The sequence below is a fragment of the Petromyzon marinus genome, chromosome 55, assembly GCF_048934315.1.
Source record: "Petromyzon marinus isolate PM22_M1 ecotype Great Lakes invasive population chromosome 55, UKy_Petmar_22M1.pri1.0, whole genome shotgun sequence".
Lineage (NCBI taxonomy): Eukaryota > Metazoa > Chordata > Hyperoartia > Petromyzontiformes > Petromyzontidae > Petromyzon > Petromyzon marinus.
The window spans coordinates 530828-557484 of NC_133721.1; the positions used below are offsets into that span (position 1 = coordinate 530828).

Sequence of the window (26657 nt, forward strand, 5' to 3'; positions counted from 1 at the left end):
CTGTTTTAAGTTAGCCGACAAGTCTTCAATTCGCCGCACAACCTTATTTCTGGACATACTAACATCGTTAAAATCCTGCATTTTCTCCAGGCACATTCCCACGACTTTAGTGAGGCACTGTTTGATGAAGTCACCGTCTGAGAAAGGTTTCCCGTGTAGGGCAATGAGTTGAGCTACTTCATTGCTGGCTATTGTTGCATTTTCTTGAGCTTTGTTAGCACGGAAAAAAAACCCTGCTGCTGCGTTAGCAGGCTAGCTTGCCATTTGCTTTACCTTCTCTCTCCGCTCGGCGCCAGTGTAGGACGTGAAGGTCTGATGTTTCGTTTCATAATGCCGTCGTACATTGTACTCTTTCATCACGGCAACACTCTCATTACAAATCAAACAAACACACTTCCCCTTGGTTTCTATGAAAAAACATTCATTTTTCCACCGAGTCTGAAATTTTCTGCACTCGCTTGCAATCTTGCGTCTCTTCGGTTCCGGCATTTCTGGTGACCCTGAGCAAATGTTTTCTTCGATTGCTTGCTTTGTGGAGACGCTGCCTTGTTCAAGACAATAGCGCCATCTAGTGTTTAAATTAAGAAATGCAATACAGTGGGCCATAGTCCATTATATTTTTAAACTTTGATACGGGCCCATTAAAAATGGATGGCGGGCCGCAGTTGGCCCGCGGGCCGTAGTTTGGACACCCCTGGTTTATAGCATGTTATATAATAATAAATAGTATAACATTGTAATGTTTAACATAATTCATAAGGCAATATATAGTATTGTAATTTTATAGTGAATATACAGCTGTGTGGTATACAGTAGGGTTGGTAGAATAATACATAGTGTAATATTACAAGTCTAATATTTTACAGTCTAAAGTATAGGGTAGTCTAAAGTAACGCATTGTGTAATTCAAGGGTGGGTTTGTCTATGGTAGTGTATATTACGGTGTATAGTTGTGTAATGTAGGAAAAAGTTTATTTGGAGACATATCAATATAATGCATAATGTTAGAGCTTACATTGGGCTGTGTATACGGTATTATACAATGTAGTTTAGATTGGAAGGTATAACATTACAATGTATAGTAGTCTAGTTTATGGCATGGTTGTAATGCAACACAGGACAGAGCAGCACATCGTGGCTGTTTCTCCCCCCTCCTCCGTTCCGAGCATGGATGGACTCGTCCGTCTGAACGAGGCTCGTCGCTCTCCGTGGTGCTAACGTTGGAAAGAAGGAAAAAACCGCCACCCATTTTTTTCGCCATATGGCATTGTAATGTATAACGACTTATTGTTAATAGCTCAGCTGATGGAGAGTATATAGAGTTTATTGATAACATTGATGTAGTTTGTATTTTAGTTTTTAGTAGTTTACTATATGGTATTCATTAGATAGTGTAGTGTATTCCCAGTTACTTTATGTTTATAGCTCAATTTATTGAAGAATATATTGAGTACATTTATTATATTGATGAAGTTTCTACTTAGTTTTTTTTCACATCGGTTTATTGTATGATAGTTGGGTAGTTGCAGTCCTTTAGCGTCCATATACTAAATGCCTCTGCTGATATGTAAACTTTGACTTTAACATAGCTATTTCCGTGACCAGTCACATGCTAATCCCTCACATTAACATCATGCTAATCTCCCAGTTACATGCTAATTTCTGACTTTAACACCCTGCTGATCCAACACTTTAACGCAGCTATTTAAATGCTAAATTATCCTGTTTGATATGTAAACTCCTTTGTCAAGGCACTTTACCTCTCCCACCTAGTTTAAACGACACTGCGAATCTTAGCAGCAGTCATTGAAGTGCTGTCGTCCCGACAGTTCTGTTCCTTCACCTGAAGAAGGCTACTTATGTTGTGGCCGAAACGTCGTGAAAATTTTATTTTTTATTACGTTTTTTTTTTCCATTCTACGTTACTTTACCGAAAGAACCAAGAAGATGAATCCCTGCAGTCACGAAAGCTTTAAATCTGAACTTTACGCAAAAAAAAAAATCATAGTGTAAGATAAGACTACAATCGTTGTCTGCTGTGAGGATCTTCTGTACTCAGGGCCCCGAATGTTTGTGGCAAGTGAAAGTTTGTCTCAGCAAAATATAAGATTTCTCACAGTAGCATACCGTATGACCACACGTCGCTCTGCACCTTGTAGAGCCCATGGAACATGCTTTCTGAAGACATCCACTTTACAGGCAGAGGCACCTAATGGACATGACCGCATGGCCACAAGCACAACAACAATACGTTCAGTAAATTCAGTTCAGGCCGATGCATCGCGATTCGTCATACGTTTTTTGCGTCAGGCCATATTCATCTGGCCAAATTAGCGTCATCTAGCCCTCCACTACCCTGAAGGGTTAAATGTGTAGTGACATCACGGGATGGCACTGTGTAGTGCCGGGCCTAGAGAGGCACGGCGTGCGGTGTATTGACATCGCGGATACCACTCTGGTGTGGGTGTAGTACCGGCCCTAGAGGGGCTCGGTCAGCGCTGATTGATCCCGCTGGATGGCATCACGCTTGGCGTGCAGTGCCAACCCAACAGGATAGGGTGTGGGAGTGCCGACCGTAGGAAACGGGTTACTAAATGCCATGGCACTCTGGTTGACCCGAGAGGACACGTGACCGGTTAAGTCTACAAAGGGGCCCCAAGTGGGGGCTAGGGGTGGTCACGTGGTCGGGGTCCAGATCCTGCTGCTCGATGATTCTAGAAGGTGGTCGTGGCCAAGGGCGGAGCCAGCCACGCCACAGAGAATATAAGCTGGGTCCCCCAGAGGGACCGGCGTTGTTGTTCATCCTGAAGAAACCTTTGTCTACGTCTACGTTCTACCGAGTCTCCAACACATGGACTGGGACCCGAGCTGTGGTCCCGTTCTGTCGTAGCTAGTCATGTTGTAATTAGTGTAGTTAGCCTGGTGGTCACCACCACAGGTTGTTATTCTGGGCCAGTTACCCCGTGTACCACATGGGGGGGGAGGAGGAAGGAGATTTGTGAAATTGCCCCATATTTTGAACTGTCGGCAGAGCAGGGAGATTGAATCCAATTGCCGACCTCTGGATTGCAAGTCCAGGGTGGGAGAGCCATTGAACCACCGTGTGTGGCAGCACCCCCACTCTTTTTTTCTTAGGGGCTGTGCAAAATAAAATAAAAACATTGAGTACAATTAAAGTGATGGGCCTTCTATCCCGATGATGGTGATGACATTGGCGATACTGATAATGATGCTGATGATGCTAAGTAAGGTGAAGGACTCACATTGCCCTTCACCATGTAGTTGGGGTCAGTCTGGACGTCCCGTGCCAGCCCAAAGTCGCAAATCTTTGCGATGTGTCCATGCGTTACCAGCAATTTCCTCGCAGCCAGGTCGCGGTGGATGCACTAAAAAAAAGAAAAAAATTCCCTGTGTGGCCTTCAACAAACTTGGGGCAACTTCTGTGAAGGTCGGCCACGGTACACGACGGGGTGGGTGCCCAGCAACACGCCCGGCCGCCTTTGTCTCCCCAGTGTAGATGTTTACACACCGCACCAGGTACTCATTTGAGACTGAGTCCACCTGGGGAGGCCCAAGACCGGTTCAGATAATTGTCACTGATGTTGGCTGTGAGCGGGAATCGAACTCTGGCCGTTGGGTTCGTAGCACAGTGAACTAACCACTGAGCGACCACTCGCTACCCAGACAGCCATATTAAGGGCAACAAAGACGTGCACCACAGACACAGTCAAATACAAAGACACAGTTAAACACGCACAGTCACAGAGACACAGTTAAACATACTCTTTGGTTCTTTCGGTAAAGTAACATAGGTATAAAATAAAACAAATCACGACGTTTCGGGCGCTAAACCCTGTTTGTTTGGTATGCTTCTCTCTCTGTGTCCCCTGTTGTATCTGTGTTAGTTCCCCCCTACTTGTGTGTCTGTATATACATCTGGGGTTATGTGTTTCCTCTCGTAAATTTAGCTCTTCTGTACCTAATGATGGCTGCTTGTGTTGCAACCGAAACGTCGTACGCTATTATGTTATTTTATTATTTCTTATTTATACGTGACTTTACCGAAAAAAACAAAGAGTAATTCCTGCAGTCACAAAAGCTTCGAATCAAGTCTGAACCACCTCTACGGGGAGGTATGAGGTTTGTGTCTTTGTGTTGTCTCTGCTTGTGTATCTGCCTTTGTGTCTTGGCTTGGATTTGTGTCTCTGTGCTGTCTCTGCCTGTGTGTGGGCCTTGGTGTTTCCGAGTGTGTGCTGCTGCACCCCCTTTGCTCCATGCATACCTCATGCTAAATTGTCCCATTGTCTCTCAGCCTTACCTTCTCTGCCTATTTAAGGCGACTTCACTGTGTGCGTGTCTGTGCTGGTTCACTCTACTTGGATGTCTATGTGTGTGTGCGCGGTCTGTATTTTAAATTTCATACTTAACTTGCAATTTAGCAATCTTTGAAATAGCGTAATCAACCAGACTATGCGTTAATTGTGTTTTGACCGACCGTCTGTGTTGCTTTATATGGTTTCCAAATTTTGCTAAACCCTGTTTGTTTGGTATGCTTCTCTCTCTGTGTCCCCTGTTGTATCTGTGTTAGTTCCCCCCTACTTGTGTGTATGTATATACATCTGGGTTTATGTGTTTCCTCTCTCTCGTAAATTTAGCTCTTCTGTACCTGATGATGGCTGCTTGTGTTGCAACCGAAACGTCGTACGCTATTATGTTATTTTATTATTTCTTATTTATACGTGACTTTACCGAAAAAAAAACAAAGAGTAATTCCTGCAGTCACGAAAGCTTTGAATCAAGTCTGTAGTGCCTCTTGTTAAACAGTGCTTCAGTTAAACAGGAAAATTAATAAATCCAGCAGGCATGACTTGAAAAGTAACAAAATTACATTTTGGGTGGCACTCTAAATCGTCCGGTAAATCGTGTCGCCAATTATAATTTCTGCGTTTATCTGCGCGTGTCTGTGTACCCCCAGTGGAGGAATACGTGCGCAGCTTGCTGGACAACCCTGAGTTGATTGACCGTCTGGCACTGGCCTCGGAGCAGGTGAGACTCCGTATGCGTGCATCAGCTCTGCCCCCCCCTCATATTTATGGTGCGGGCCTGTACCCTTGTCCGACCCCTCACTTCCGCGTTGCATCCAGCTGCCTCACTGAAGAAAGGGACACTTGCCTTGCGCTGAGTACGACGTTTCGCTGGTTGTAATCGCCAGGGAAACGATATACTCGATTTGTAAGTGTTGTGGGTTTACTCTCCAATACACTGGCGTGCTGCAGTAGTAACTAATTGACACGTTTTGTTTTACGTAACAAACCTTACTAATTGTCTGTGCCGGGTTAACTACGCACATTTACGCGCTCTTACCCAAAAAACCTTTATTATGGATAATATTGGTCGCAAAAGAACACGTGTTAAACAGCTCCCGTTAAGAACGTCTCATCCTCACCATCAATGGTCAATCAATCAAATAAATCCTAGATTTATAACGTGGCATATTTACCAAAAAGCAGAGACGGAAGGGTGAAACTCTAGAGGTAGCTCTTTGATATCCGCTTTTGTGGAACGTTCTCTAACACGGATGGCCGTACTGCTCTGAGATAAATCAGACTGGATCCTTCGTCTCGTTACGTGATGGCGGTTGCAAAATTGTTGTTGATGCGTGCATGTGCCGTGCGTGTGCTGTGTACGTGTGCAGGATGTGGTGGAGTCCCGGGTAATCTTCCCCGAACATCTCCCGCTGTCCCAGCTGCAGCAAGGTGTGCGCTCCGGCCAGTTTGTCCAGGGAACCTTCCTTGCGAGTCGTGAGAATTACCTGGAGGGGACTCTGAGGGTGCGAGGGGATGGTGACAGTGATAAAGAGGTACACGTTTCACAAGCCTGCGTCTGGAAGGAACAATGCTGTCCGATCGTATCTGTGTGAGTTTTAAAAACAAATTTATAATTAAGCAGTGGCATAGCGTTCTTGGCATGAGCAGTAGCTCTTAACCTTTACTGCAAGGCTGCAGTAAAGGTTAAGAGCTACTGGGCTAAAATATTTGTATTTTGAACGTCTTTTGCACCCTACGTAGGTGTCGTAGCCTGGCTCCTGCCGCCCCGGCCTGTGGGTCCTGGTGCAGTTGCACTGCCTGCACACTCGATAGCTACGCCACCACAACCACAGTATATACGTTATTGTGACTACTTTAATAATAGGGGTTTTCCCTTTTTTTCTGGCAACAAAACTGAAACCTTTTACAAGGAATCATGTGTGCATTAACCACAATACTTGTGGTCAAAATGCAAACAAAAAACACACTATGATAATCCATGATAAGGCGATCTAACCCAAAAACCTTCATTATGAATAATATTGGTCGCGAAAGCCTACATGTTAAACACACTATGATAATATATGCATTGTCCTTGAGACTGATTGGTCCACACCAGGGACGGCTTTCTTTTGAGCCTCGACCCAATTGGTGCGAGACCAGAGGATGCCAAAAGGCATACGCATATATTGCAAATATTATCAGTGTGTTTTTCTTTGCATTTTGACCAAAAGTATTGTGGTTAATGCACACATGATTCCTTGTAAAAGGTTTCAGTTTTGTTGCCAGAAAAAAGGGGAAAAACCCTATTATATTTTGGTACTGGCAAAGCAGGTCTAATGATGGTTGTGACTACTTTGTTAACAAAATGAATGGTCTATTTCCACGTCCAAAATGTAACGTTAAATAACAATTAGGTACATTGGCCCTTTGTTGGAGAAAAAACTCAGTCCAGAAATCGCCCTGCTTGAACATATGTTACTGAAAAACATTGGTTTCAGAAGATTGATGGGCTCATAGTCCTACATTTTAAATTGTTTATTCGTGGTATTAAAACTCTTGTACAGTAAAACCTTGGATTGCGAGCATAATTCGTTCCGGAAACGTGTTTGTAATCCAAAGCACTCGTATATCAAAGCACTCGTATATCAGTTGTGATCACGTGACGCTCGGCAGTACAAAGCTGCTCATATTGCAAGACCCTCGCTCGTTTATCAAATTCATATTCATTAAAAATGTTGCTCGTCTTGTAAACCACTCGCAGACCAAGTTACTCGCAATCCAAGGTTTTACTGTATATGCTGCTCTCTAACAGCACTTGGCCCAGCGGTCTGTTCAGGCTATACGGGGGATCTTTTTTGTCTCCGTGCAGGTGTTGATCCAGGGGCTGCAGCATTTAAACCGCGCGATGCACGACGACATCGTGTGCGTGGAGATGTTCCCCGAGGAGCGCTGGGTTGCCCCCTCCTCACTGGTCCTGCACGATGAGGGCGTCGCAGGGGACGTTGCAGAAGAGAATGAGGAGGATGTGGTGAGTGGAGCGTCAACACTGCCGAACCAAAATCAAACCCAGACACCTGCAGTGTGCGTGTCTCTCTCCCCGTGGTCGCATGGATTTTTCTCCAGGTCCTCCGGCTTTTCCCTCCACAGTTACAATCTGACATGCACTTAGAGTATTTGGCTGCTATCAATTTCAAATGTGATAAGATACTTCATTGAACGATCATTTGTGGCCAGGTCACTTAAAAAGAGCTATGTAGCTCTCAGGGTCCTTACCTGGTAAAGTTAAAATAGTTTATAGTTTTTAAATAGTTTTAATACAGTTTAAACAAAGAATAACAACAAAGACTCAACCACTTCAAGAGAGACCTTAAACATAATGAACACCGTGTGACCAGACAACAATCCACATTAGAGATGCTGTTAGCTTGATTTTGCGTTTATTAAATGACTTTACCTTACATTACTTCAAAATCAAGTCAGGAGTGCTAATCATTTCGTTCTTTTTTTGTATGTACGTAGGGGTTATTTGACCATACTTCGGTGCGGGTTGGTGAAGGGGGGGGGCATAGATCAGGAGCATAGAAGGACAGGACAACAGTTCATTTTGCTGTACTGCGCTCTGCTGCCAGCCATTTTGGCGCAGAGCCTATACCACCTGTTATGCATATCCAGGCTCAACACGGTGTCGCTTCCACGGTCTGAGCTGGGTCACAGGGTGGCCTCTATATTGAAAAGTAATTTCTTTAGAACTGCTTTTTGTACTTAGATTGTTGTCCTTTCCGCGCACCTCCGATTAGCATGATTGGCTGTGTACGGTGCGAAATAAGTTCTACATGCATACATACCACAGTGACAAAATGCAAAACATAATAAAGTACAGCAATGAAGTTAATTGAAATTGGCACGAAAACACCCGTGGTTTATGAAAAGTCGACAATTTTTCACAAACATAAACAAGTGTTAGATATTAAATCGCATGTAGTGCAAGTTGGCTTGGGCAGATTATTTATAGACTGATCATTGCACAGTTATACTTATAAAAACGTTACGTAAACATTAAACACATATAGGGTGACTGATGTGCTAAGCAGGTAAGAGAAAATGTCAATCAGTGAAATCATAAAGAATCGAGAGATTAAGCATCAAATTGTGAATTAGATGGGAGGGTAACCTTTGTTGTAGATAATATTGGTCGCAAAAGCCTACGCGGTTTTTTTTTTAACGTGTGGTATCTGATGGGCGTGTTCCGGTTGATTCTATCAATTGCCAGAACTGTTTTAACTTATCAATATTTACGGAGGACTCCTCACTGTGATCTTTTGTCATTTTAACAAAGCGTCAGTCTCATTATTGACATTGATGAGACACAGCATGAAACCACATCCGCAGGTTAAGCGCTATTGTTTTGGATTGCTCCTTCCCCTTCAAGCCAAATTGTATTGTGTTACACAGTGAGTTGGAAAAAAAATAGTTAATTCATTATTTCAGTGTGTGAGAGAGACGCTACTGTGGTGAGTGCTCATTTGAGTTTGCGTTGTCATCTCCCGGTGCTATCCCAGCTGCTGCTGCTGCTGTCGTCGCTCTTGCTTAGATTACGCAACACGATGTTTGTCCTTTGTTTTGGTCTCCAGCTGAAAGCCGAAAGTGGGAAGATGCGTCGGCCCACTGGCAAAGTGGTCGGCATCATCAAGCGGAACTCGAGGCCGCTGTGCGGCATGCTCATGCCCAGCCCAATCAAGGAGGTGGGCTGATCTGCATGTGTGTGTGTACGTGTGGGGAGCGGTAATGTAGCGGTTAGCGCGCTGCGCTACGAATCCTGGGACCCGAGTTGGATTATATTTATCGCTCATAACCAATAAACAGCGCCAAATGTCTGAACCTGTCTTGGGCCCTTCCCTAGGTCGACTCGGCCATAAATGAGTCTCTGATGTGGCATGTAAACATCAGCGCTGTGGAGACAAAGGCGGTCGGGCATGGTGCTGGCCGTACCCACCCCGTCGTTTGCCGTACCAGCTTGAATAGGTGTGTGCTGACGGCACTTGCCCAAACAGTTTGTTGAATGCCTTACTGGGGGCTCATTGGGCGTGTTGCAGGCCACCCGCCACCTGTTCACGCCCGCGGACCGCCGCATGCCACGAGTGCGGGTGGAGACAAGACAAGCAGCGTCCCTGCAGGCCCACCGCATCGTGGTGGCCATCGGTGGCTGGCTGCGACACTCCCGCTACCCGAACGTACGACTGCACCGTGACGCCCCGGACGCCGTGACACCTCACCCGTCTGTCCCGTGGTCGGCATCGTCGGGCTCATCCTTCTGTCACTTGACGCGCGGCCACGCGGCTCTGTATGCAATACAGCCGTCGAACCCAAAACACGAACGGTGACACGGTGAATTGGAAGTCAGGGTGGATGAAGTGGCACCACTGTGATATTTTTTTGTTTGAAAGCATGGCAAACTCACCTGTGATTCAACCTAGGTTATTAAGGTGTTGTAAGTTGATAGTCTCAGCCCAGTCACCAATAACTGCACCAAAAACGATATTAAATTTGGTCGTGCACTTCGATTGTTTGATTTCCATCTCTGAGAAAACTACTGCTTTTGACTGCCATGTGATGAACATTACTTTGATTGGCAGAGTGGTTGGAAAAGCACTGCCCCCCTACAATTTGGATTGCATTTCACTTCAATGGATCTTAGAAGTAGCTCTGTTATGTCTGCTCCTGTGGGTCGTCCTTGACCACGAAGGGTTTGTATAGATTGCTTGTCTTGTGCAATACCATTAACACAATGAGAAACAAAATTGGTGAAAAGTTAAATATATTGTTAAGATGTATTCTTTGGGTTGTATCTTTGTTTAAACAGATGCCGGTTAATATTCTGCATAATGTACGTTAGGTACAAGGTTGGCATTGTGGTTGTGCTTTTCATAACTATTTGCCACTGCACAACCGAGCGACACCATGGCTGGCACGGTTTAGTAGGCTGCAGGTTGTTTATCCACTGCAAAAGCGGATCCATGCCATGGACGGTCAATGCTTTGAACAAGGCTAGGCACGTGCAGATGATGCTGTGGTGCCACGTCCCCGCGGTGTACTGACTGCCGTCACACAATTAACGTGTCGCTAGCCCCGCCCCTGGCCCTGCTCGGCCCCCGGATATATTTGGATGCCTTGTGGGGCCAGCTTACTACGGTTTGGTTCTGGTTCGACACGGCAAAAAGCCAGTGGGTGACCACAGACACTTCGAGAGATCTGCACTGTCTGGGTTCCAATATACCAGTGGAAAAGGGATACCGGTGACGATTGGCCACGTATGTGCATATGCATGTTGAACTTCTTCCGTACCATACGTAGACAACCGTGCTAATCGTCGGTGTGCTTGTGCAGGGCCATTTTGTGCGCTCTCTGGGCGAATGTGGGGATAAGGAGACGGAGACGGAGGTGCTGCTGCTGGAGCACGACGTGCCACACCAGCCCTTCAGCCAGGCCGTACTTGCATGCCTGCCCCCTCCCACGTTCAGCATCACAGCAGAGGTACGCATGAGACGTGTGACGATATGTCAATTCATCGATTGAGTTCAATTCTTACGCCTGCGGTGTGTTGGTGTGTTCGGTCGTGCATGTGAGAATCCTTTACTTCAATGTTCTTTATTACAAGGCCCACGGGCCACTGGTGGCCCCTGGGTGGCCTTTGGTGTGGCCCATGACGTGTGGCCCCCGACGTATAGGCCCCCGACAATAGACAAATGCGAAAACACCCCCCATCATCATCATCGTGCTGTCAAACCGCAATAGTTTCAAGATGTTTGGCCTGCGTAGAATACCTTCTAGAGGACCTCTCTGGAGCTCTCCCTCCAGTCGAGGTCCTTCCGCTGCACTGGCATGAACGAGAAGCCACGGGGCTCTACGCCTTTACCACAGACCGTATATAGAAAAGCCGTCGACCTGAAAGAAAGTCGATGGCTCGGACACATCAGCGTAAGAAGAGAGGAAATTCACATCGGAGGAATGAAGGCGATGGACTTATGGAAGCACCAGGGCGGAGACCCGAGAGGCAGGCCTCGAGAGATGCGGATCAAAGTGGTGAGCCAGGATATGGAGGACTTTGCAGTAGCCGTGGAGATGGTCCAGTACATAAATGAATGGAGCAAGGGGACTACAGACTTTTTTCCTATAACGCTGTACTTGCGTTCCTGAAGAACACCGAATTGTGGAAAAATCGCATAATAAATAATATAGGGTAAAGCACAGTCCGCGATAACACGTGAGATGCGTACGCAGGCTTAACAAAGACTTCGGGTACGTGAGTAGCATCTAGAAGCATCCAGAAACATCCCGCCTTGTGTGATGCTACACCGAGGCAACCGTACAACCGCTTATTCTGCCTCGCACAACGCAGTTCTGTTCACTCGATCGCCTTTTATCCAATTCGCATCCATGTTATGAAAAAATGTGTTCCCTAATGCATTCATCGCATTATATCTAATTCACGATATGAAAACACGCAGAGTTATAGGAGAACGGACTGTACTTTCAGAATATTCAGTCGCCTATTGAGAAGATAGAACGCCATTAGAATGAAGTTGGTTTACCCATGTATGGCTCACCCTGTGTTTTGTTTGTTGTAAGGCAGCGTTTTGTTGAACCTGGTGCTGTGTGTGTCCCGTACAAGGACCAGGCTGGCAGGGAGGACCTTCGTGCGTTGTCCATCTTCAGTGTGGATCCTCCAGGCTGCACAGACATCGACGATGCCCTACACTGCAAACCGCTCGACAATGGGAACACCGAGGTATTCATTTGGTGGTGGTAATCGTGGTCACGGTCGCGGTAATTCGTGCCTATTCCTTTCATGGTTTTGTCAATGCTAGCGGAGGTTACAAGGGGAGTTTAAGTGGCACAATGATAAGTGCACTGCACATTCATCCTGTCAAGCTGGTTTAGTTCCAGTCATGGCTAATACCGGTCAGGACTGATTTCAACATGGCTTGGTTCTGGCTTGATCTGCTCCGTTGCCTCCAAAGAAGTATGAGTGGCTCAGCTGTGCCTTGGCTCAGGCTCAGCTCACGGAAATTCTGAGCGTGGCTGGGAGCATGCAGAGATATACGTGGAGGCACAAGGGACACGGAGGCTCAGGGCTGTAACCATGCTTAGAGGCAGCTTGGGTTTTAAGCGTTGCTTTGATGTGGCTTATTGAGAATTAGAATCAGAATATTTATACTGGAGGAATCCAATGAGCTATAAAGCTATTTTTCACATGTCCAGTAGAGGCGGGTAAGAACGTTACAACAGCAAACAGTACAAAAACATAATAGTAGTGCAAAGTACAAGAAAGATCAACAAATAACCCAAACACAAACAAATACAACTAAACCATCCCCATCTTACCAGGAAAAGCCCACTGAGGTATTGATTTATTTTTGATTAGTGACCTGGCCACAACTGAATAGCTCAACAAAGTGGCCCATCATTTGGACATTTATAGCAGCCAAAATAATAGAAATAATCTCAATGCATGTTGCGCGAGAGCCAAGCCTGAGCCAAGCCATGGCTAAGACCCCACTGGCCTAAGTGTCCACGTCACTGGCCGAATGCCTGGTTCACAATGAATGCACCAGGTAGTAATGGGTGTGCATTTCATTTCACATTATTGTGCTTTGGTTGGAGTGGCTATGGTGGAGGTTATGCATGCATGTGGAGTGAGCGACTTCCGCCAGACGTCTAGTAGAAGGCGTCTTATTTATTAAAAGCACACAGGGCGATACACTTCGTAACGCGGCTACACCTAGGCTGTACAAACACGCAGCCCATTTGCGTCCTGCGTAGCTACGCTGGCTGGTTGACGAGCGTAGCGGCGGAGACAGAGCTGCTCTTGCAGAAGAACCAGCCACGTGGTCGGAGACGAAGAGATGACGACCGTAGCGACGCAACCAGGACCCAGACCCCACGCTAACAGCCCCGAAGTTCTGATTCGGTGCTCTTTATATCTGCCTGGAGTGGCCAAGCTCCACCTCTGGCCACGCCCCCTTTCTAGAACCTTCTAGGCCCTTCGGGATGGTTCCCGGAGCTTCTCGACTGACTCCGCCGTTGACCTTTACCCCAGATACGCCCCTTCATAATAAGGCATTATGTAATGCAGCTATAACCTTAATTACCCTTACAGGCCGCAGGTATCACCCTGTCATTACACATCCATGCATGTGAGGGTGGTGACGGTGTGTTAATGTGTGTTCTAGGTTGGGGTACACATCGCCGATGTGAGCTATTTTATCCGGCCGGGGAATGCCTTGGATGAGGAGGCATCTCTGCGTGGTACCACAGTTTACCTGTGTGAGAAGGTGAGATGTGGATTTCTTCTTGCCACAATATCAAGTGTTTTACGACCCGCCGATTTCATCCTTTCATTCTTAACTTTACGACATGATGTAAAATATTACGATGTAACGATCATCGCGGTACCAGTTTCCCCACAACTTTGTAATTGTATTTGACATTTTCATCACATTTTTTTGCGTGCTTTTCAGTACTTCCCGTATGAATAACGATAACTTAAAAATGAATTAGAATTTAAAAAATGTGCAACAACAATGCTAAATATCTCTCATGATGTTTTAAACGAGATGATTTTTGTGGATTTCTTATAATATGATGTACCGTGACATCATGAGCGGCAGGCTATCGGCGCAGTGGTAACACTCGTGCCTTGCAGCAAGGAGACGCTGGGTTTGATTACTCAACTCTTGTGCCTTTTTGCTTGCAGCTTTGTTTGTTCTCCCCCCTGTTAGTGAATGGGTTTCCTCTGGATTCATCAGATTTCCTCTAAATAAAACCCATACAATCTTAACTGGCATTCGCGAAAACATCCCCTTGCTGAACAGTTACCTGCAGGTGACTTAATCATGTGTGGGTTTGCTTGCAAAACACTCGTTGAGTTGGTGCATATGTATTTGCCAGATTGTGTTTATTGACAGAGAAGTTGTTGCGTTTATGTGTTTGTGCGCCTGCAGAGGATTGATATAGTGCCAGAGTTATTGAGCTCAAACCTGTGTTCCTTGAGATCCAACGTCGACCGGTGAGATGCACCAACAACTGTGAACTCGCGAGTGTGCACATTGCAACCCATACTCAGCAGCTAACGTGCGTTGTTGCCAGGTGCACATGTAATCCCATGATGCGTGGCACTGTTTAAGTGTCATTGTACAGATCCACACAAGCATGTGTACATACATAAGCAGCCAAACCAGGATGGCACAATGGTAACACATGTCTCACAGCAAGAATGGCCTAAGATTGATGCCCGACTTGGTTGCCTTTCCATGTAGATTTTGTATGTTCTCCCCCTATTTAGCATGGGTTGACTCCAGGTTATCAGGTTTCCTCTCATCGCTAACATAAACGTGTTATTACTACTATGATCCTTAACCATGGAAAGCCTCACTGAATCTCATAACTTCGGGAGGGTACTGCAAAGCTTTTGCAGTCGAACAATGGTTGCTACATATATATTCCAGTTGAGTAATTTGTAACAACCCAAACCGGTATTTGGCCAAACATCCCGCTGCTGAAAGAATGACTCGACTACCAAAAACTTGGCAAGACCCTCCTGAAAAAGAGTCTCGAGACTTTGCGAGGCTTTCCTGAGTGAACACCCTGCACCACTCCAATGTCGACGACTCTGCCACTCGACGGTGAATGGCGACGGTGCATGTGCTGTGCGCGTGCAGGCTGGCGTTCTCGTGCATATGGGAGATGACTCCAAAGGCTGAGATTGTGAGCACACGTTTTACCAAGAGCATCATCAATTCCAAGGTGATTCCCCCCCCCCCCCCACAGACGTTCAGTTTTTGTAAAACTCTCGTTTGCTTTCACGTGTATTGTATCGGTGCCTTGCTATGTTAGTGCAGTTGAGGTTTCCGGATGGCTGAGAGGTCAGAGCGTTGAGCTTGCACCTCTGAGTTCACAAGTGTAGCGAGATGAAACGGGTTCACAAGTGGTAGTATGTATGTTGAACTTCTTTCGCACCGTACGTAGCCAACTGTGCTAATCGGAGGTGCGAGGTAGGACATGAAAGTAGTGAGTTGATGGTCTCTGTCCAGTCAACAATCACTGCACAAAACACAGGTTTGTTTTTTTAGGTTAGATCGTGTAAATATGTAAATGTATCATTAAACCCACCCCCACCCGACACAGCCAACTAATAAGGGTTGTCACGTAAACAGAACATGCCAATTCGTCACGAGTACAGCACACCGGTGTGTTGTACCAGTGACGAATTGGCCACGTTCTGTTTATGTGACAACCCTTACTAGTCGGCTGTGTCGGGTGGTGGCGGGTTTAACGACACATTTATGTATTTACACAATCTAACCCAAACAACCTGTATTATGGATGATATTGGTCACGAAAGCCTACGTGTTAAACTCACTGCATGAAAGACCACCAAATTACATTGCACTAAATTTGGTTAAATTCCAGCTTTGAGAATTAAAAAAATATATCAATTTTACTTTCTTTGGGTGAGCGTAACTCTCAGTGGTCATCGGGAGCCACGTAGACATCTGTTGAGTTCTGGCTTGGGCTTGGATCAGGCGTGGGCATTGTGTAATTGCGAGGACCCCATGGTTCACCCGTGGTGTGTTCATCGTATCCCCGCAGGCGTCTCTGACGTACGCAGAGGCTCAGCTAATGATGGACGACGCTGGGCGGAAGGATCCGGTCACCAGCAGCTTGCGTGGCCTCAACTCCCTGGCCAAGATCCTCAAGCAGAGGCGCATTCAAAACGGGTAACTCATTGTCAAGATCCTCATCCCCTCCACCGCCACTGGAGCGATGAGCCGTATTAATGTGTGCACCGCATTTAGTCGATCGGCAGGTCGCCTGTGGCGCGGTAAAGTGTGGTTACTCCCGTGTCTTCTAAGACATCCGGCCAGCGTGGAAGAGTAGGCTAAAATACATTGAGAGGGACTGTAAAAGGGTGTATCCCTAGAGGGGCCGCCTCTTATGGGAGCCCCCTTCTTCCAGCAGTGGCTTGAGCAAGCAATTGCAAGGCTGCACCTGTTGCTTTTTTGACCCCATGATGCATGAGGCTTGGGTGAATATCATGCACAAACAAGTGTTACAGGATTCATACTCTGGTTTTTTTCGGTAAAGTCACGTAGGTAAAACTATAAAATAAAATAACAACTAAATTAAATCACGACGTTTCGGGCGCAACACAAGCATCCTTCTTCAGGTGGGACAACCACAGCCAGAAACAATTGCTGAAGTGGGCAAAAAAGGGCTGTTGTAACAAGAGGCTATATAGGTAAGAGAGTGGGGGGGAGCAAGGGGGGAGAGATAGAGAGGGGGGGTGTGGGGTAGGGGAAGTGGGGTGCTGCTAGAGGGATTAAAGGGGCGAGCACGGCAAAATGCCGGGGGGGGGGGAAGTGAGTTGGGCTGGGAGTGGGAGGCTGAAGAAGCTGGAGATGCGGAAATGAAGGCAACAATAAAGAAGTTAAGGTTTTACCTGGTTAATAACATCCTTCTAGATTGGAGTGTTACAGGCTGCTGCGGGGCTACATTGTGGGCAATAGAGGACAATGCAGTGACATAAATTGTTTTACTCTTCTTAATGCTCCCATGTCTGTGCTCCCCCACCTTTGCCAACGCGTACTGACCACCACGGTTAAGTACGGTAAAACCACCCCACGACCCGTATGACATGGGGCGGCCCTCATCCAGCAGTGGATTGACTTAACGAGCTGTGCATGTTCAACTCAAATATCTGAGTTTGTGAAGTGTCTTATATTAAGATTCTGTGTTGTTTTGGCTGGACATGATAATCGCTCATGTCCCTTCTCCACCCGTAGGGCATTGACTCTGGCATCCCCTGAGGTCCGATTCCACATGGACAGCGAAACCCACGACCCGATCGACCTGCAGACCAAGGAACTCAAGTGAGTCTCGTCAACAAGACACCTCCCATGACTGCGATCCGACTGTTGTGCAGATCTCTCTATCAGAATCAAAATATATATTTCTACTGGAAGAATCCGATGAGCTATAAAGCTCTTTTTTCACAGATGTCCAGTTGGGGCAGGTCACAACGTTACAACAACAAACAATACAAGCACACGTTAGGATTGCAAAGTATTGGAAAGGTAAACAAATAACTTAAACAAATATACAAATAAAACTAAACTATTTTTATCTTACCAAGTAAAACCCTGACCACAAATGATAGCTGAACAAAGTGGCTTATCACGTGGGAAATGTATTATCAGCAAAATAATCTAAGATAAAGAATCTTGACCCTTGTGGTTGATGTGTTGTGGTGGCGGAAACTGGTGCGTGTACACAGGGAGACCAACTCGATGGTGGAGGAGTTCATGTTGCTCGCCAACATCTCCGTGGCGGAGCGCATCGTAGGCGAATTCCCCGAGTGTGCGCTGCTCCGACGCCACCCGGCGCCTCCGCCTTCCAACTACGACATCTTGGTGAAGGCGGCGAAATCAAAGGTAGAGTTAGAACCCCTTTTAACGACCACCCTTGTTAACTAATCGCTTAACAACGGGCCTCCATAGAGCTCAATGTGTAGGCTTAACCGACCATTTCCCTGTTAACGACGGGCTCTTGTAGGTACAGTAAATATGAATTAATGCCACGTAGAAGGAAAACAATAAAATAAATATAAAACAATAAAATTATCACGACGTTTCGACTGCAACACAAGCAATCATCATCAGGTGTGAAAACCACAACAAGAAAATTTGAAAAAAGTGGCAGTTATTTTTAACGTTAGCACCACGGAGAGAGATTTGACAGTTTGTTCAGATGGACGAGTCCATCTATGTTCGGAAAAGAGGAGGGGGGAGACAAAAAATAATGGATGCGTTCTGACACCCACCTTAAGCGTGATCAATCAATTAAGACCCGAAATGGCTTATCAAATCTCTCTCCGTGGTGCTAACGTTAAAATAACCGCCACTTTTTTCAAATTTTCTTGTTGTGGTTTTCACACCTGATGATGATTGCTTGTGTTGCAGTCGAAACGTCGTGAGAATTTTATTGTTGTATATTTTTATTATTTTATTGTTTCCCTTCTACGTGAATTTACCGAAAGAACCAAGAATATGAATCCCTGCAGTCACGAAAGTTTTAAATCAAAATGAATTCATGCATTTATTAACAGTGTTTATTTTAATATGATGTGTTTATAATGTTAGTATCTTTATGTATTAATATCCATTGTTTAAATATTATAAAGTACGTTTTTTGGGTGAACAAGGGAAACTTTCGATGCTATCGGAACGAATTAAGCTTTTAACACGTATTTCCTATACTCGCTTAATGACCAAATCCTTTAATGCTCGTGTTCGTGGAACCAATTACCGTCTTTAAGAGGGGTTCTACTGTCTCTAGATTGCTGTTAACCTTCCTTCAATATCATCCTCCTCGCAAGGAATTCAGAGGTCGTCGGGTGGCTCAAATTTTTGTTTGAGGTCTTTTGGTTTAACCGGGTGAGAACTCAAGAGAACATAATAGTCTCATTTGCAAGGGTCACCTGGGTCACCCTATGACCCAGAGATTACAGCTGGGACCCTGGCTTCAAAATCCAGCAGCCACATTGAACATACTGTGTTATCAAGTGTAGGGAGTTGAAGGACTCGGCTCGTTTCCCAGCTACTCCACAGAAAGAAGCAACAAAAAACCATCACGATAAATGTAGTACTGTATTTAATTTTAGATAAATTCCAGCACTGAAATGTTGAAATATCAGGTCGACTTATTGTGATGAACATTATGCTCAAAATGGGTGGGAATGTGCTACCCCCTACTGTGAAGCAGAGGTGTCTTGAAACGATGTCAGTATTGGCCTGAGCGAGCAATTGCAGGGCTGCACCTTTTACCTTTATCTTGAGATGTAGCCGTATAGTTTCCACTCGCCCTTAGAGGCAGAACAACTCAAAAGGTGTGACGAACCACAGACAACGCTGGAAGGCAGCCAGGCACTGTGCCAGATGTAGATTAATCCACTTGCTGTACTGCCTTCTCCTGGCAAGCCAGGTTATGGAAACCTGAATGCCCACAGGAAGTGCGCTGAATAACGTTTTCTTTCCAATACACCACAACCCTTGCTGCTTCCCCAGCACTGAACTACAAGCCACGTGCGGGATAGTCACCTCACAAACGCCGGTGTGCCCGATTTTTTTGCGCAGAACATCGAGATCCAGGTGGACTCGGCTAAGGCGTTGGCCGAGTCCCTGGACCGGGCGGCGGTGCCGGGAGCGCCACCATACCTCAACACTCTGCTGCGCATCCTGGCCACGCGCTGCATGATGCAGGCCATCTACTTCTGCTCCAGCATGGAGCCCGACACCCACCACTACGGGCTCGCCACCGCCATCTACACCCACTTCAGGTCGCCCATTCGACGGTGACGTGCTCTGGCGTCAGGCACACGCGTGAAATCGACCTTCGCGATTATTGAGGGGACTATGTTGTTGTCTTGGTGTGGTCTGGGACTGTGCTGCCTTTCCCAAGTTTAGGAATTTATTTATTAATTGATGTACTTATGCAATGTTAACTTGTGATTACGGCACACCTCCAATTAGCACGGTTGGCTACGTACGGTGCGAATTAAGTTTAACATACAACTTGTATATCTTTTTTCTATTATTTACTTTTACTGATTTGTTTACCTTTCCTCTTCTTAGCACTCCTATCATATACCTACTGGACATCTGTCAAAACGAGCTTTTATCGCGAATCGGATTTCTCCAGGATAAAGATTCAGATTTTGAGTTATTTTTCCAAAAGGTCCTATAAACGGGAAGTTTGGCCAATTCCTTAAATGGTTGTTTGGCTTGTGTTGGAGAAAAACTAGAGGATCCGGAGAACACCAACGCCTACAAGGAGGGTGACAGTGTTCCACGTGCAGAATCAAGAATCCATTGCCGTGTTGCAGCGGCGGCCAAAAGTGAAATGCAATTCTGCCATGGATCGCTAACGATTTTGTTGTGGATCTTAAATAAGAACACAGATATGAGCAGGCAGCAATTTGCGCTACATCTGTTGACAAATAAAAAATCCTCAACAAAGAATTAAATTCATACATTAACAAAGATAATTTCCACCAGCAGATGGTGCTAGAACGTGGTATGGCCAGAGTACAGTATTCTATCACAGCGTTAAATCCATCTGAGTCATTGTTTGCGTAGCTTTCTGGTGGATCGTCAAACCCGCTGAGATCCACCAGAATGAATCGCGGTGCTTGGTGGATTAATACCGCTGCTCCGTTGGCATCTCGTGGCCATACCGCAGCCTGTATCTACTGTAAATTTAATCTTCATATTAAATAGAGGCTACAACAAATGTGAATATTGTTGTTGTTGTTGTCTCCCTGTACCGTTACAGATACTCGGATGTGATTGTGCACCGGCTGCTGGCCGTGTGCGTGGGCGCCGACCCCACGTACCCGGCGCTCACCGACAAGCAGAAGCAGCAGCAGCTCTGCAACAACCTCAACTACCGCCACAAGGTGGCGCAGTACGCCCAACGCTCGTCTGTAGCTTTCCACACGCAGGTGGGAGGCGGAAGTATGGGCCACGTGGAGCTTGCACGGCGTGTGCTTAGGCACCTGATAATGCGTCCATTCGTCTCTTGAAAACCATTTTTAAGGTCACGAAAGCAGGCATCCTATTGTGCGTGTAGTAAGAATCAATTGTTTTCTATTCGCACGCTTACGTGTGGTGGTGCCGTGGCTGTACTGGTTGGCTACACTTGACATTGCTTTTCAGCATTCTTCTGTGTTTGCTGAAAAACCTGGTTACTTGGCACATTTGCCCATGATGTGACAACTTTATTTGATTGGCTCTGTCAGGTGATGGAGGATTATAGTCAATACAATTGACATTGTACCTTCACGATTGAACTCAAAATAATCCCCATGACATGATGCCAATAGCACAACTGGAATAAATTAGCGGGGGGATGCAGGAAAATTACCTTAAATTTTGTTAAATAATTATGGGCTTGGTAAGTGATGCGCGTGTGTCTGCTCTTTGCCACGTAGCGGTGATTAACGGCTGTTGTTGTTGTGGTCTCAGTTGTTCTTCAAGACTAAGAGAGTGGTGAGCGAAGAGGGCTTCGTGCTGTTTGCGCGCAAAAACGCCGTGGTGGTGCTCATTGTTGTTGTGGTCTCAGTTGTTCTTCAAGACTAAGAGAGTGGTGAGCGAAGAGGGCTTCGTGCTGTTTGCGCGCAAAAACGCCGTGGTGGTGCTCATTCCCAAGTACGGCTTGGAGGGGACGGTTTTCTTTGACTCCAAAGATCTCAAGCTCAACGTTACCTTCGACGAGGAGGTAGGGCATGTGTTCACTTAACCGGGAGACATTGGCATTTCCTGAACGGCTGAATTCTGCATTTAAACCCAGGACTGGCTTAATGCACTGGGACCCAAGCCCCCTGACCATCTCTCTACGATTAGGTTTCTATCAGACACACAGACACTTGGTTTAAGGTGGAAGAACGCAGTGAGATACGAAGCTCCGTTTTTTTTGCCATTTGGCAGTGTGGACTATTACAGAGGAAGTTACACCGGTGGATACATTAGAGCCGGATGGCTCACAGGGCTATATCAAAATAAACTGAAACTGAATTAAATGATGTAAATGCGTTTCAAATATAAAACTGTCACAAATAAATTTGCTTTGGAAATAACTGCCATGACGGAGCCTGTATTGTCACGGAGAGGACATCACATTAAAAATACAGTAAAATCCTTCAGATCCGGAAGAATTATAGGGAAAATCTAATGCTTTCTGTAAACAATGAGAAACTCGAAGGGCAGAAAAGTACTTGTAGAATAAAAACAAATGAGGGAAATAGTAGTTGATGCAAAAAGTGATCTCTAGATGGCAAAAAGCACATTTGTCATCAGTGGATCCGGTCCTTTCCAGCATGCCTTGCATGCCGCATTACATTGTCACTCTGCGTGGATAATGCACACAGCCTAATTTGGACCAGAAGCTCAAAAGGGTCAACATTTGCAGCCATATTTTAGGTATGTTCTTAACTGCAATTGTACACTCCATATAACCTAAGGGGGGTTGCATCTACTACTTAATGATGGCCAAATAAGGCTTTAAAATTCCTTGGCTGGCCCGCACATCACGATCCCTCGGTTGGTTTGGTCATTGCAGCCATCGGCTTCTCATGCCTGATTTTCAGCTCGCGGTGAGGTGGCCCAAGCGGTATTGCATTCGCTGTGTGTTGTGGAGATTTGTGTTTCAAACTCGGTGGCCACTCCGGTTAATACTGTGGTGTGTCTTCTTTGGTTCTTTCGGTAAAGTCACGTAGAATGAGAATAAAATAATAAATTGATAAAATAAAATAGCACAATAATATTCTCACGACGTTTCGGCCACAACACAAGCGGCCTTCATCAGGTGAAGGGACGAGACTGTGTTGTGGCCGAAACGTCGTGAGAATATTATTGTGTTATTTTATTTTATCAATGTATTATTTTATTCTCATTCTACGTGACTTTACCGAAAGAACCAAAGAAGATGAATCCTTGCAGTCACGAAATCTTTAAATCGAAACTGTGGTGTATTAAGCGTAAAATATTTACAGGCTATCCGCTTTAACAGTGGACGTTAAAAGATCCTGTAACGTTATTCGTGTGCCAGCATCATGGTCCAAGGTTGGCAAATTACATGCAAATTACTTATTTGGGGAGCACATATCAATCGGTCGCCTCCTTTTACAAAGACGTAGCAGTGACCTTGAATGCAAACGTTTTGAGAATCAGTGAGGCTTTTCTGAGTGACCCATGTAATAGTATGAATAATAACGTTGGGTTTACGTCAATCCGTGCTTGTGTGCAGGGCACTTGGCAGAGAGCAGTCAGTGGTAGTGTAGCGGTTAGCGCTCTGCGCTACGATCCCGGCGACTTGGGTTCGATTCCTTCGCACGGTCAACACCAGTGATGATTATCTGAACCGGTCCTGGGCCTCGCCTAGGTTGACTCGGAACTCAATTGAATGCCTGCTGCGGTGTGTAAACATCGCCACTGGGGAGACAAAGGCGGCCGGGCATGGCGCTGGCAACCCACCCCCTTGTGTGCCGTGCCGGCCTTCATCTGTGCTCCTCGCCAACAGCACTTGCCCCAACAGTCTGTTAAGGCTACATTAGAGATGTCTTTGTGTTTTGTGTAGGGCCCCACGCTGTGCGTGGAGGGCATCGCGCTGAACATGTTCGACCGCGTGTGCGTGCGCGTGTCGCTGGATTCGTCCAACCTGCAGCACCAGCGGATCCGCATGCACCTCGTCCGCCCAGAGGTACTCACCGTGCGGCGCGACGCGCAACCTCGGAATACCACCGATTTGTATTGTGACCATGCTGCTGTTGCTGCTTGCTGCGCCAGCAGTAGTGCACAAAAAACAAACGCTCGCCGCATCGGAACGTCAGCGGGCCGAAAATTAATGGCACAAGCCACAGCATAGCGCTTGTTGCCATGCAACCCAAACTGTGGGACCGTATAGTAAAGCCATAGAGACACAGAGATACATAGGAGATACAGAGAGACCCATTATGATTCCTAGAGATTCATAGAGACTCATACAGATACATAGCAGTGCATTAAAAACAAGCTCCTGTACGATTGTGGCCATGCAACCCAAACTATGGACTACATTTTACACCACTGTAGTCTGCGCTCCTTGAATGGAGGGGGTGGCAAGATGACACAAACTCTCTCCTGAGGCTCTCCCGTAGCTATCAGACCCATACATTGGCATTTAGCCCCTGAACGTAATACCCTTATAACACAGGAATAAAATATAAACTCCGGTCTTGGATGGAAAAAATATATGTATAGCTAGCATTTTGAGCTGCAGTCTGTTGTCCTATACCTCCTGTAACTGGCAAATTGGATATAACGCGATGATGAATGTATGAAGGAACGCATTTTTTGTATAACGCGGATCCAAACTGGATATAACTCGGTTGAATGAATGGAACTACGTCGCGCGAGTAGGAATAAGCGGTCGTAACGGCTGCCTCGGCGTAGCATCACACAAGGCGGGATGCTGCTGGATGCTTCTAGATGCTACCCACGTTCCTTAGTCTTTGTTCAGCCTGTGTTACGCATCTCACGCGTTATTGCGGACTGCGCTTTACCCCATATAATATATTATTTATTATGACACGATTTTTCCAAAACGCGGTGTTCTTGAGGTACGCAACTACCGTATTATAGAACAGACTGTATATCCAAAGACTATGGGACACTATCCCTACCTATATCAGTTGTGACTGTCCGTGTGTTTAAATCCAGCTTGAAAACATCGTTATTAATTGGCTTTCCTGGATTCTGATTGGTTATTACTGTGAGAGGAATCATTATGATTAGCTTTTATTGCATTTTGCATGCTGTGTAAAGTGTCAGTATCACTGTCATTATTGTTATTATCGGCTTTTACTTTATTTCTATTGGCTTGTATCTATACTTGAGTAGTTTTTTAATGTCCAGTGCTTTTTTGAGATATTTCGATATGCAAGGTGCTGTATAAAATAGATTTTTATTATGGCCCTAGTTCATTGCACAAGAAGGGCCATTATCTGAGACGTGACCTATTTAAATGATGAATGCGAGTTCTCAAGATACCAAGCTAAGTCAGGGTGTGGGAGCCTTGGTAGATATCAGATTTCTTAACAAAACTCCATGAGTCTGTTCTGCATGGGTTTCCTCCGGGTTCTCTGGTTTCCTCCCATATCTAAAAATAAGCATGCGTTGAAACTGGTATTAAGGTAGTTTACGTATCGCCATGGGCGGCAGGGTGGCACATTGGTAAACCCTTGTGTCTTGCAGCAAGAAAACTGGGTTTGATTCCCAACTAGAGTGTGTTACTGTGTGGAGTTGTCATCTTCTCTCCCCGTGTTCCTCAAAAGTCTTCAGACTTGGCGAAGTTTTTCAGTGTTAATAAGTGTAATGATAACGTATCACATTTGTTGGAAATACTCGCATATGTGTGTGTGAGAGCATTGGTGTAGTGGTTAGCACGCTGCGCTATGAACCCGGCAACCCAATTCCCACTCACCGCCAACACCAATGAGGATTATCTGAACTGCTGTTTTGCCTACCCAAGGTCAACTCTTTCTTAAATGAGTACCTGGTGCAGTGTGTAAACATCAGCACTGGGGAGAGGTGTTGGCCACTTACCCCCTCGTGGGCCATGCCGCCTAACAGCAGCACAGTCTGTTAAAGGCTTATTTGGGTGACTATCTTTGTTGTACGTTTGTGCCATTTGTGTGTCCGCTGTCACAGATTCCAGGCTACAACCCTGCGGAGTCCACCCCATGGGGCTCGCCTTCTCCCCGGCCTAAGAAACCCAGACAGCACTAGTGTATCGTGGATGCGGTGTCAACAAGATGTCGGAGGAGGTGCATGAGTGGGCACACACTCTGGGTTTTACATCTGCAGAGTTAATTAAGTGTACATTGTGCTCGCAAGCAGAGGTGAACAATTGAAAAAAAAAAGCAGTGGCGGTTATGAGAAATGTTTCCCTGAAGTAACAGACGGTTTGCACTCTGAACTTGCAATCTAGAGTTCACCGGTTCTTCGTTCTCCTGGCGCAGCGGTTCAAATGGTAGCGCATTTTTTTTTTAGAATTTTTACCTTGCCAACCAGTACAATCAGCCAATTAAGGTGTATACGCGTCAAGATGTATGAAAGGTTTAGGATATCTTATGCCCCACTTCTTTGCCAGCCAAGACACTGACCCCCTTGTGATGAAGGTGATTTCACAAAAATATTGGTTACTGAATCGGTGGTGTGTATTGACTAACGCAGCAGTGTCTAACCCACAAAGCACTGTGATCCATTCTGGTATATCTCAACATGTTCCGTGATCTACCAGCAATATATGACCAACAGTTACCCGGATGGATTTAACCGACTAATAGAACACTGTAGACATGCCAAGTGCTAGTGCGATCTATTGGTTTAAAATATATATTATTAATCCATTAATTCTTAGTCGGGGATTTTGTTTTGCCATCTGCTATAACAAGAATTGCTTTATATTAGAGGTGTTTATTCCTATTTGTCCTGAGATCCACAATCAAAATCTTTTGCGATCATCCACCCATGGATCGCGATTCACATATCGGCTACCACTGATCTAACAGTTGAAAACCAGTTTAACACGTAGGCTTTCGCGACCAATATCCATAACACTTTTTTTGGGTTAGATCGCGTAATAAATATTTAAATGTGTCAGTAAACCCGCCACCACCCGACACAGCCAATTCGAAAGGTTTGTCACATTAACAGAACATGCCAATTCGTTACTAGTAACATCACACCGGTG

General features: G+C 45.7%; 1 protein-coding gene across 1 annotated transcript; it reads left to right on the forward strand.

The window, feature by feature from the left end:
* Positions 1 to 5673: 5673 nt before the first annotated feature.
* Positions 5674 to 19723, forward strand: LOC142905579 (exosome complex exonuclease RRP44-like). The gene is made up of 8 exons (XM_076052206.1): positions 5674 to 5860; positions 7180 to 7338; positions 8942 to 9052; positions 9404 to 9571; positions 15960 to 16087; positions 17153 to 17239; positions 17644 to 17800; positions 19502 to 19723. Exons 2-8 carry the CDS (start codon positions 7216 to 7218, stop codon positions 19721 to 19723), a joined length of 996 nt encoding a protein of 331 aa, XP_075908321.1. The 5' UTR covers positions 5674 to 5860; positions 7180 to 7215.
* The last annotated feature ends 6934 nt before the right edge of the window (positions 19724 to 26657 follow it).

Bases quoted from the DNA above. Each gene is read 5' to 3' on its own strand.
- LOC142905579 (XM_076052206.1), top strand. From the start codon at position 7,216: ATGCACGACGACATCGTGTGCGTGGAGATGTTCCCCGAGGAGCGCTGG. The intron at 9,053-9,403 runs GTGGGCTGATCT...GGCGTGTTGCAG, and splicing joins TGCCCAGCCCAATCAAGGAG to GCCACCCGCCACCTGTTCAC. The intron at 17,801-19,501 runs GTAGAGTTAGAA...TTTTTTGCGCAG, and splicing joins TGAAGGCGGCGAAATCAAAG to AACATCGAGATCCAGGTGGA.